General features: G+C 49.7%; 1 protein-coding gene across 2 annotated transcripts in view; it reads right to left on the bottom strand.

Annotated features, from left to right (window-relative positions):
- The window catches only part of LOC106601567 (potassium voltage-gated channel subfamily H member 6-like), a 39658-nt gene that overhangs the window by 2139 nt on the left and 25380 nt on the right, over positions 1-12139 (bottom strand). For both annotated transcript variants that reach the window (XM_045720136.1, XM_045720137.1), the window contains 9 exons: positions 6465-6890; positions 5883-6300; positions 5518-5717; positions 4327-4579; positions 1797-1990; positions 1344-1431; positions 928-1212; positions 610-799; positions 51-258 (listed from right to left, as the gene is read on the bottom strand). In XM_045720136.1, coding sequence (XP_045576092.1) covers positions 51-258; positions 610-799; positions 928-1212; positions 1344-1431; positions 1797-1990; positions 4327-4579; positions 5518-5717; positions 5883-6300; positions 6465-6890 — 2262 coding nt within the window. The remainder of the gene's footprint in view (positions 1-50; positions 259-609; positions 800-927; positions 1213-1343; positions 1432-1796; positions 1991-4326; positions 4580-5517; positions 5718-5882; positions 6301-6464; positions 6891-12139) is intronic.

Raw genomic sequence — 12139 nt, 5'->3', positions numbered from 1 at the left:
AGCAAAAACTGATATATACTGTACTATCTGTACACCATACCAGTACCCACCTGCAGCGGCGAAGGCATGCTGTCAATCTTGATTGGGGGCATGGAGGGGACAGTGTGGATGATGGGGGCTGCTGTGCTGTACAGGGTGGTGGGGTGAGCAGGGTGAGGGCTGGGCAACACAGTGCTGTAGGCCGGGGGTACTGGGGTTATCTGCCTTTGGAGCAGCTGCAGGATCACGTGGATGTCTGCAGTCATCCGAGTCTCCAGTCTGGGCAGGGCCAAGGATGGAGGCAGGGTGGGAGAGGAAAGATCATAGATAAATAAAGTCAATAATTTCTTCCTCTGTGATCTCTCTCAATCATTTCTTGGTCTTCCTCCATTATTTATTTAGGCTTCTACTCCAATTATTATCTTCCTTTACCTGTCTGTAAATCCTCCCCTCCCCTCCCCTCACAATTCCATTCTAAAGATCCTCTTTGCTGTGCCCTCGTCACTTTTCCTCTCCTTTCCTGTCATCCCTTTTCCCCTCCTCTTCTCTCCTCTCCTCACTTTTCCTCTCATCTCACTTTTCCTCTCCTCTCCTCACTTTTCCTCTCCTCTTCTCTCATCTCCTCTATACCTGTGGAGCTGGGACTGTAGCAGCTCCACTCTGGACTCCAGTTCATTGGGCCTGTCCTCTGCACAGGGAGGAGAGTGGTAGGTGCCCCTGACTGAGGAGCAGCGCCGCTGGGGATCTGACAACTGACTGGTCCTCCGGTCAGGCCAATACCCATACACCCCTGGGCCTGGCATGTTGATGGGGGCTGCAGCTGGGATGTAGAGAAAGAACAGAGATGCCTGTGGGAATGCTTTGATGCAGGTTAGAACATAGTACAGTCCACTGATCTTAGTAAGTTCATGCCTAATACTGTGTATCTATATCTCAGTCTCTCTTTACCTGTGTATTGGTAACTTCCTCGGTCCAGGGGCAACCCCATGCCGGCTGAGGGTCCGCTGGGAGGCAGCAGGCTGACCACAGCAGGGGGGTAGTCATCGGTGTTGTCCACAGAGGGGTACAGCTCTGCTTTGCTATGTCCCAGGGGCTTCATCTCATCGTCACTGGACTGGGAGCAGGCGCTGGCGCTACTACACATGCCCTCCCAGTGGGAGCTTGTGTCCGGGCCGCTGTGGTTCCCCAAGGGACACGACTGGTCTGGAAATGAGTCCTCACGGTCCATGCCGTCTACACACAACCAGGACAGGTACAATGATCACCACAACTTTAGACATATCATTGATAGTAACACTACTTTTACTTTTAACAATGTATAAGAAACCCATGAGGACATAATGAGCAGAACCACACACACTCACCAGGCCGGTTTCTCGTGCGTCGTGGCCGCGGCCGTCGGTATCCACATTCAGAGTCCTCACTGGGAGGTGCCTGGTTCATTCTATCTACCTAATACACATCAGCTTCAGTAACTCAACAAAAAACAACTCACACTTTACAACACAATACACACACACCATCAATCATCAGCTTTATACACACTAAATATTCAAGAAGTAATGCTTTTGCATTAGTTTGCCTAACTAAAACTCATTGACCTTGTGCTAAGCTCTCTTTATGACTAAAGGCTGGTTTCCCAGACACAGATTAAGACTAGTCCTGGGCTAAAAAGCACTTTCAAAGGAGATTCTCCATTGAGAATGGTTTTTAGTCCAAGACTACACAGTCTGTGTCCAGGAAACCGGCCCAACATGAACAGTACCTACTAGTGGTTGGAGAGGGTGCTCTCTGTCCCCCCCCCTGACGGTACTCACATCTCGGAGGTTGAAGGTGATCTCCAGGTTGGTCCAGAAGCAGTCGGAGAAGTCTGGGTACATGTCCAGCACCTCCAGCAGGTCCTCCCTCAGGATCCTATGGAGGTCACAGTAGGTCAAAGCCCTGACGTCTGCACTGGATTTCCCTGGACGCCCAAAAAGATAGATGGGTTCTCCGAAGATATCATTCTGACCTACGGAGAGAACGAGAGAGAGAGAATGGAGAGATGAGAGGTTGAAAGGTGTGACACAAGGGAAGAGGAAAAGGAGGTGAATAGAAGGACAATGGAGAAAGCAATGTTTGAACAAAAAAATTATTGGACAACATAAGTATTAAAAACACTCATAAGCTCACTCACATACACCACCAGGGGGAGTGAAAGCCTCCGTCTACAAGACTACCCTGATAGATCATTTCTTCTGGATTATTTCTAGATTTTTCAGAGAGTAGAACTATAACACTAATGTTCTACATTATTCCAGTTAGGCCTGACTTTGTGTCCACTTAAATGCAGAGGGGAGACGAATCAAAGCGAGACAGGCTAGCATAGAGAGAGTGGGTCTGAGCAATCCGGTGATCGGTAATCAATGACACTGTGGAATGGAGGTGGAGCCGTGCCCAAACACCTCTGGCTAAACAGCACACCACAACACAGCAGTGTGTGTGTGTATGTGTGTGAGTGTGAGAGAGGGAGAGAGAGAGAGAGAGAGAGAGAGAGAGAGAGAGAGAGAGAGAGAGAGAGAGAGAGAGAGAGAGAGAGAGAGAGAGAGAGAGAGAGAGACAGACAGAGACAGGCAGACAGACAGAGAATGCACTAAACCACATAAGCTTGAAAGGGAAGAACGAGGGGAAGACTTAAAAAAGGAGAGGCTACCCAGTAACCACCACCACCCTTCAGTCTACCCAGTAACCACTACCACCCTTCAGCCTACCCAGTAACCACCACCACCCTTCATCCTACCCAGTAACCACCACCACCCTTCATCCTACCCAGTAACCACCACCACCCTTCAGCCTACCCAGTAACCACCACCACCCTTCATCCTACCCAGTAACCACCACCACCCTTCAGCCTACCCAGTAACCACTACCACCCTTCAGCCTACCCAGTAACCACCACCACCCTTCATCCTACCCAGTAACCACCACCACCCTTCATCCTACCCAGTAACCCCCACCACCCTTCAGCCTACCCAGTAACCACCACCACCCTTCATCCTACCCAGTAACCACCACCACCCTTCAGCCTACCCAGTAACCACCACCACCCTTCAGCCTACCCAGTAACCACCACCACCCTTCAGCCTACCCAGTAACCACCACCACCCTTCAGTCTACCCAGTAACCACCACCCTTCAGCCTACCCAGTAACCACCACCACCCTTCAGCCTACCCAGTAACCACCACCACCCTTCATCCTACCCAGTAACCAGTCCCCACCCTTCAGTCTACCCAGTAACCACCACCACCCTTCAGCCTACCCAGTATGGCCACCACCACCCTTCAGTCTACCCAGTAACCACCACCACCCTTCATTCTACCCAGTAACCACCACCACCCTTCAGCCTACCCAGTAACCACCACTACCCTTCATCCTACCCAGTAACCACCACCACCCTTCAGCCTACCCAGTATGGCCACCACCACCCTTCAGTCTACCCAGTACCCACCACCACCCTTCAGCCTACCCAGTAACCACCACCACCCTTCAGCCTACCCAGTAACCACTACCACCCTTCAGCCTACCCAGTAACCACCACCACCCTTCAGCCTACCCAGTAACCACCACCACCCTTCAGCCTACCCAGTAACCACCACCACCCTTCAGCCTACCCAGTAACCACCACCACCCTTCATCCTACCCAGTAACCACCACCACCCTTCAGCCTACCCAGTAACCACCACCACCCTTCAGCCTACCCAGTAACCACCACCACCCTTCAGCCTACCCAGTAACCACCACCACCCTTCATCCTACCCAGTAACCACCACCACCCTTCATCCTACCCAGTAACCACCACCACCCTTCATCCTACCCAGTAACCACCACCAGCCTTCAGTCTACCCAGTAACCACCACCACCCTTCAGCCTACCCAGTAACCACCACCACCCTTCAGCCTACCCAGTAACCACCACCACCCTTCAGCCTACCCAGTAACCACCACCACCCTTCATCCTACCCAGTAACCCCCACCACCCTTCAGCCTACCCAGTAACCACCACCACCCTTCAGCCTACCCAGTAACCACCACCACCCTTCATCCTACCCAGTAACCACCACCACCCTTCATCCTACCCAGTAACCACTGCCACCCTTCAGCCTACCCAGTAACCACCACTACCCTTCAGTCTACCCAGTAACCACCACCACCCTTCAGCCTACCCAGTAACCACCACCACCCTTCAGCCTACCCAGTAACCACCACCACCCTTCATCCTACCCAGTAACCACCACCACCCTTCATCCTACCCAGTAACCACCACCACCCTTCATCCTACCCAGTAACCACTACCACCCTTCAGCCTACCCAGTATGGCCACCACCACATCGTCTCTCAGAATCTCTATGGACCCTCTAGAGATGAAGTAGAGAGCTGAGAGGACGTCTCCCATGTGGACCAGGGTGTCGCCTGGAGGGGCGTGGGTGGTCTTAAACCTCATGGCCAGCGCCCGCAGACAGCCGTTACTAGCCCCCTTGAAGGCCCTGCAGTTCTGGAGCAGGCAGCGGTTCAGGTGGAGGCAGATATCAGCCTGCAGACACTCAGGGAAACCCTTCAGCACCTAGAGAAATGGGAGAGGGAGAAAGAGAGAAGAGATAGAGACAGAGAGAGACAGAGAGACAGAGAAAGACAGAGAGAAAGAGACAGAGAGAGACAGCGAGACAGAGAGAGAGAGACAGAGAGAGACACAGAGAGAGAGAGACAGAGAGAGACAGAGAGAGAGACAGAGAGAGACAGAGAGAGACAGAGACAGAGACAGAGACAGAGAGAGAGAGACAGAGAGAGACAGAGAGAGAGAGAGACAGAGAGAGAGAGACAGAGAGAGACAGAGAGAGAGAGAGAGAGAGAGAGACAGAGAGAGAGAGACAGAGAGAGAGAGAGAGAGAGAGACAGAGAGAGAGAGAGAGAGAGAGAGAGAGAGAGAGAGAGAGAGAGAGAGAGAGAGAGAGAGAGAGAGAGAGAGAGAGAGAGAGAGAGAGAGAGAGAGAGAGAGAGAGACAGAGAGCGAGAGAGAGAGAGACAGAGAGAGAGAGAGAGAGAGAGAGACAGAGAGCGAGAGAGAGAGAGACAGAGAGAGAGAGAGAGAGAGAGAGAAGACAGAGAGAGAGAGAGAGAGAGAGAGAGAGAGAGAGAGAGACAGAGAGCGAGTGGTGGGAGAGCTGTTTCAGTTGATGCTCACTATTGACTAAGGGGACACATGCACACACACAGTGTCTATGTGATCAACTGTGTTCAGATTGAATTGACAGGCGTGCTCTGCTACGTCATGTTCCTGTGGTGTTAGAGGCCTAATGCTTTTCTCTTCTCTGTAACCAGCAGGACACTATCTATCTATTAACACAAAGGATATGACGCACATCATTTCCACTGTTAGGTCTCCCTGTCTGAGCACCTAATGGCGGCAAAACTCAGGTGGCAAGTAGGGAAAATGTGTTTTGGTGTGCGTATGGATGTGTGTGTGTTTGGCTGTATATGAATGTGTGTTTGAGAGTAACTCACAGCGTTCATGTCGATGCCATTGGTATAGGACCAGGCATGTTGGAAGTATTCCTCCAGTCTCTGGCGTAGTCCCTCTGGGATCTGGTGGAAGCGGATGAACTCTTTGACACGCAGCATCTGGGTGTGGTAACGGGCCGTGCCGGAGTACAGCCTCTGGATGATAGCCGACACGTTACCAAAGATACTGGCATACATCAGAGCTACAGGAGACGACAGAGAGACATGTCAGAGACATCCACCTAAAATGATAGGTGGTACTACACTTAAAGTAATGCAGCAATGCATATGAACACTCTGGACACACAGGCACGCTACAGACACGGACACACTGGTGACGTACTCAGACACACTGGTGACGTACTCACAGCCGATTAGCATGATGCAGATGGAGAAGATCTTCTCAGGGTTGGTGTTGGGGGAAACGTTACCGAAGCCCACGCTGGTCAAGCTGCTGAAGGTAAAGTAAAGCGCTGTGACGTATTTATCCTTGGTGGAGGGGCCGGAGGCAGGATCTGTGTCGTTGTATGGTTTACCAATCTGTTCAGCCAGGTTGTCCAGCCAGCCGATCTTCATGCCTCCGATGCGGGCCGAGTTGGTGCGCTCCGCGTTGCCGATGGCGTACCAGATACAGGCCAGCCAATGGGCGATGAGGGCAAAGGTGCACATGAGGAGGAAGAGAACGGCGGCGCCGTACTCTGAGTAGCGGTCCAGCTTCCGCGCCACACGCACCAATCGCAGCAGTCGAGCAGTCTTCAGCAAGCCAATCAGAGTGGTCGTCTGGGGCTGAGAGGAGAGAGGTTCAAAGTACAAACAAAGCAATTCATGTAAAAGAACAAGAAGATTTATGAGAGAGTCTTTGTTGAATTGGTACACTGACCAACACTGCAAAAAAGGACCAATACTACACATAGATTCAAATGATCCACCTTCTCCTCCATCCATCTCACCTCATCAGAGCCAGAGCGGAATATGAGCAAGTCAAAGGGGATGGCTGCCACTATATCAATGAGGAACCAGCCTTTGAAGTAGTGCTGGGCGATTCGCCCCGGGTGGCTGACCACCTCGTCATTGTGATTGACATATGTGGTCCGGAAGTTGATGAGAATGTCCACGATAAACATGACGTCCACCACCAGGTCCACCACGTTGAGGGGGTTGCAGGTGTAGCCACAGGAGCGCCGGAGCTCGTCCTCCACCTCGTTGAGCAGGAAGGCAGCGGAGTAGGGGGTGAAGACAGCCGTGTAGATGACCAGCAGGAGGATGACCCAGTCCCACACCGCCTTGAAGGGACTGTAGTGGAGGATGGTCCACTTGTGGATGCGAGGCGCCTGGAGCTTGTACTCTGGCAGGACATCAGCCCCTAGGGACAGTACCTAGAAGGGGAGGGTGCAGAGACGGTCAGAGAGTCCTGCTGAATCTAGATTAATCATGGGCAGTAAAAGTGGAACAGAATTGAAACAGAATATCTTCACAATGGTCCCTCACCACCCTGCTGAAAAGGCCTTGATTAGAACCCGATAATATGAGATGATAAGCCAAACAGCCTTAGCAAAATGGAAAGCTGTATAAGAAATGGGAAAGAGAGTGAGTCATGTCAGAGAATTGTGCCGAGAAACCCGAGGGATGTGGGTTCAGGGAACCAGAGCAGAAGACAGTTCAGAAGAGAGGAGCAGAACAGGACCTGATATTGTCTTTGTTGTGCCCTTTGGGGGAAGGAAGGGGAGCAACTGTGTTCTGTCTAACTACCTACTGTGTCTGACACCGCGGGCCTCCAACCCACATGTCTCTCACCTCAGCACAACTAGAACAGCAGCAGCAAAAAAACACAACAACCCTCCATTAGCTGTTCAAGCACTGTCACAAATCAATCAGAGTTAATGTGTATTCCAGAGTGAGTGACAAAGAGGGACAAGTAGTGTGTGTGTGTGTGTGTGTGTGTGTGTGTGTGTGTGTGTGTGTGTGTGTGTGTGTGTGTGTGTGTGTGTGTGTGTGTGTGTGTGTGTGTGTGTGTGTGATACAAAGCAATGAGTGTAAATGTTCACACAAACATCCCTCAGTCTCACAGCTAACCAGTCATGTTGTCATGAAGACAATTATGTCCTGGAGTATAAACAATATCTGTCTCAAAGGACCCAACACAAACACTGTAGAAGCCAACGCACAGCTTTTCACAAGACAAATATCTACATGGTTGACGGGGGTCTGATTTCTGAGTGTTCAACACAGTCAGTACAGCCAAATAGGAACCAAATCAACTATAATAACCAGTATGTAAATCATAGGTGCAAATTCAAATACAGAGAGGACCTTAGTGATTGTGTTCTCATAGTGACAGCACAGACCATAATATTACCTAAAAATGTATATTTTCCTCACACACCATCATCGAAACCACAGTATCTGAATCGACAACAATAACCCAAGAGATCACACTCACATAGACCATTTCAATCAGTCTGCCCCTAGTGCTCTTACTAACCGGTACAACGATGAGAGCCTCCATATCCAAGAGCTCCAGTTTATCCTGGTCCCGACCACAGCAGCAGCAGGAGGAGGAGGTCCCCCTCAAAGTCCCCAGCAGCCCTCCCTGTCTCCCCCGGAACAGATAGGTCCTCCCCTGCTCCATCCTAGCCCGCTATGTCCAGCACAATGCTCCAGATCAGCTACCCAGTGGCCCAGTGCCTATGTGCCCAGCTCTAACAGACTACTGCTGGGGAGTGGACCCTCTCTGGCTGCCTGGCTGTCTGTACCCTTCTCCCCCGCCCCACACCGCTCACTGGCCTTTAAAAAGACCCTGCTGCAGCTCACCTGCCACACCATGTGACCCCCTTCACTGTCCCTCGGCCAATGGCAGAGCAGGGTAAGTGCCCTAATTTACAAGCAAATCGACAGGGATTGTTGCAAAGAGCTGGGTGATTTTGGTTCATTTTCACTAACACCTTTTGTGAGTGCTTGTGTAGGAGGGCAGTATTGGTCAAAAGTGTCTGTGTGCTTGATGTAGAGGCTGTATGGATGACCAGGGTTGTTCTCTTGATAAGTGTGTGAATTAGACAATTTTCCTGTCCTGCTAACCATTCAAAATGTAATGAGTACTTTTGGGTGTCAGGGAAAATGTATGGAGTAAAAAGTACATCATTTTCTTTTGGAAAATAAAAGTAAAAGTTGTCAAAAATATAAATAGTAAAGTAAAGTACAGATACCCCAAGAAACTACTTAAGTAGTATTTTCAAGTATTTTTACAGCTCTGGACATAGGCAGACCATGGTGCACAATGTGCTGTCTGATATCACCCATATGGGCTCCCGAATGGTGCAGCGGTCTAAGGCCCTGCATCTCAGTGCAAGAGAAGTCACTACAGTCCCTGGTTCGATTCCAGGCTGTATCACATCCGGATGTGATTGGGAGTCCCATAGGGCGCCGAACAACTGGCCCAGCGTCGTCCGGGTTTGGCCGGGGTAGGCTATCATTGTAAATAAGAATTTGTTCTTAACTGACTTGGCGAGTTAAATAAAAGGTTAAATAAATAAAATCTGTTGTTGTCTCACTCGAGATTCATGACAGTTAACATGTGCTGCAGGCTAGGCTGGTGCAACCTCCCTGATCAACATGTGCTGCAGGCTAGGCTGGTGCAACCTCCCTGATCAACATGTGCTGTACACTAGGCTGGTGGAACCTCCACAGTCAACATGTGTTGCAGGCTAGGCTGGTGTAACCTCCCCAGTCAACATGTGTTGCAGGCTGGGCTGGTGGAACCTCCACAGTCAACATGTGCTGCAGGCTGGGCTGGTGTAACCTCCCCAGTCAACATGTGTTGCAGGCTGGGCTGGTGGAACCTCCACAGTCAACATGTGCTGCAGGCTGGGCTGGTGGAACCTCCACAGTCAACATGTGCTGCAGGCTGGGCTGGTGGAACCTCCACAGTCAACATGTGCTGCAGGCTAGGCTGGTGGAACCTCCACAGTCAACATGTTCTGCAGGCTAGGCTGGTGGAACCTCCACAGTCAACATGTTCTGCAGGCTAGACTGGTGGAACCTCCACTGGCTCATCCTACTTTGCATGTATAGTTTGCATAACTATGAACATAGCCATGGTGACAGAATAATCTGTAATAACACACAGCGTTACCATGGTGCCCTTGCTGCCAATTCTCTCCAATGTCCCTACTTAGCTGGATCACAAAATACAGATACATTAAATGCAGCATGTTCAGTGCTACAAGGTTTTTGCCCTACTAAATAACCTGAGTACAAGGTGAAAGCTTCCTATGACAATGTCCATCTCTTTCCAGAACATCTGACCTCTCTCAACCCTCACAGCTTTGATTCTTAAATGGAAAAGATGTTCAGACTCAAAGTAAGAGAACAAACCTGTAAGGCTAAAGTCCCCACATACAGTCAGTCTTAGAGGTCTTAGTCTTAGTCTTAGAGGACACCACATGGTTAGCCTCCTATCGATTCCCATCCAGACTACACACTGCCCACTTACTGCTCTATGACCCAACTCTCACCCAGTCCAGGGGGTGCTGCTCCAGTAGTCAGTAAACTAATCCAATACAAGGAATAGTAGGACTGAGCTTTAATTAAATGGATAGTTCAGTTAATGCATTTCTTACCCTGAATAAACAATTTGAAACAACAAACTGAAACAATTGACTGAAGACTAAGGATGTCAAAATGCACTGCAGAACCTCTCATAGCAGAGCATTTAAAGTACTGTATGTAACCGATGTGAAATGGCTAGTTAGTTAGCGGTGGTGCGCGCTAATAGCGTTTCAATCAGTGACGTCACTCGCTCTGAGACCTGAAGTAGTTGTTCCCCTTGCAGAGGGGCTGCGGCTTTTGTGGCGCGATGGATAACGATGCTTCGTGGGTGTCAGTTGTTGATGTGTGCAGAGGGTCCCTGGTTCATGCCCAGGTTGGGGCGAGGAGAGGGACGGAAGCAAGACTGTTACATGTACAGATGTAGGATCTTAATTTGAGCCAGTTCGATACAGCAGGAAAATAGTTCTGCATCAACAGGAAATGTGGATTATAATTAATGGCATTTCAAAGTGGAAATGATAAACTTCAGATGCCTTTTTAAACCTCAAATACACAACACATTTTACATTTTCTGCATCAAATGAAGATTCTACACCTGCAGTACTGTTTGCTACATACCTTATGAAAGGAGACCTGACTGCTGGGGGCTACATAGGGCTCAGGACCTTAGGCCTTATTGCTATCAATGTTTGTGGCTAAATGAGGGTTGTGATTCAACGTGACATTGTGTTCTTTCTATGACAGATGCGTTCTCGTACCAACGATCAGGATTCTCCCCCTGAGGACTGAATTTAACATCTAACATGATGAACCTGAGGGATGGGCAGTGTGCGTGTGTGTGTGTGTGTGTGTGTGTGTGTGTGTGTGTGTGTGTGTGTGTGTGTGTGTGTGTGTGTGTTACCCAGATTCCCTCATCTGGGTAATCTCAGATTATTGACATCATTTCCAGTCCTGTTTCATAATGACAGCCTGAATAAGATCCATGCCGTCTGCACCACAATGTTTAACTCAAACCACTCAGGGCTTATAACAGTTAACAGTCCTTATTGGAAAACACAATGACATCTGACATATAATACAACAAATACCTTTTTAAAGATTAAAAACAAACACTAGCTATTTGCATAAAGAACACCTAACTATGTTAATACTTCAGTAACAATCCAGTCTGAAATTAAAAACCTCTGGACACTAGTTTTGTTTCATACACCAAACAAACACCACTAAGGTACTGTGAACTGTTCTCTTTAAATTAGAATAATCATTTTCAAAACAAAATGAAATTTGATTCATGCTAATCAAATGAACATTCCAAATTCCAGAGACCAACAAGTACCCTGGAGCCCACAAAACATCAACATAATTATCACCTACGAAAAAAAAGTGGGCGACAAGTGACACGAGACAAATTATGACGACAACAAGATGACATCAGCACTAACAACATCCGTCACAGCCCCTGCCTCACTGTCAATACGGAGGATGGAGCTCGGTAGCCTGCTACGAACCACCAGATGACCATGAGGGTAAGAGGAGAGGCAGAAAAGGACAGGAGTGAGACAGGAAGAGAAAGAAAGAAGAGAATAGGGAGTGAGAGAGTAGAGTTGGAGTACTCACAGGTTGGAGTTTCTGTTTCAGGCTCATGTTGAGGAGTGTGGCTGGAAGAGAGGGCGGGAGAAAACTGAGAGAGGGGAACGTTTGTAAACACGCCCTCCCTCTCCCTCTCCCTCTCCCCTCTCCCCCCCTCTCCCTCTCCCCTCTCCCTCTCCCCCTCCCTCTCCCTCTCCCTCTCCCTCTCCCCCTCCCCTCCCTCTCCCTCTCCCTCTCCCTCTCCCCCTCCCTCTCCCTCTCCCCCTCCCTCTCCCTCTCCCTCTCCCTCTGCACCTGGCAGCCCAGCCCTCACAGCTGGAGCCCCGCGGCAACACTGCTGCTAATACAGTATGCACAACACACACACACACACACACACACACACACACACACACACACACACACACACACACACACACACACACACACACACACACACACACACACACACAGACTCACACACACACACACACAGACTCACACACACACA

The sequence above is a fragment of the Salmo salar genome, chromosome ssa06 (genome assembly GCF_905237065.1).
Source record: "Salmo salar chromosome ssa06, Ssal_v3.1, whole genome shotgun sequence".
NCBI lineage: Eukaryota > Metazoa > Chordata > Actinopteri > Salmoniformes > Salmonidae > Salmo > Salmo salar.
The sequence above is the reverse complement of the archived record's forward strand: the minus strand, read 5'-3'. Positions and strand labels throughout refer to the sequence as shown.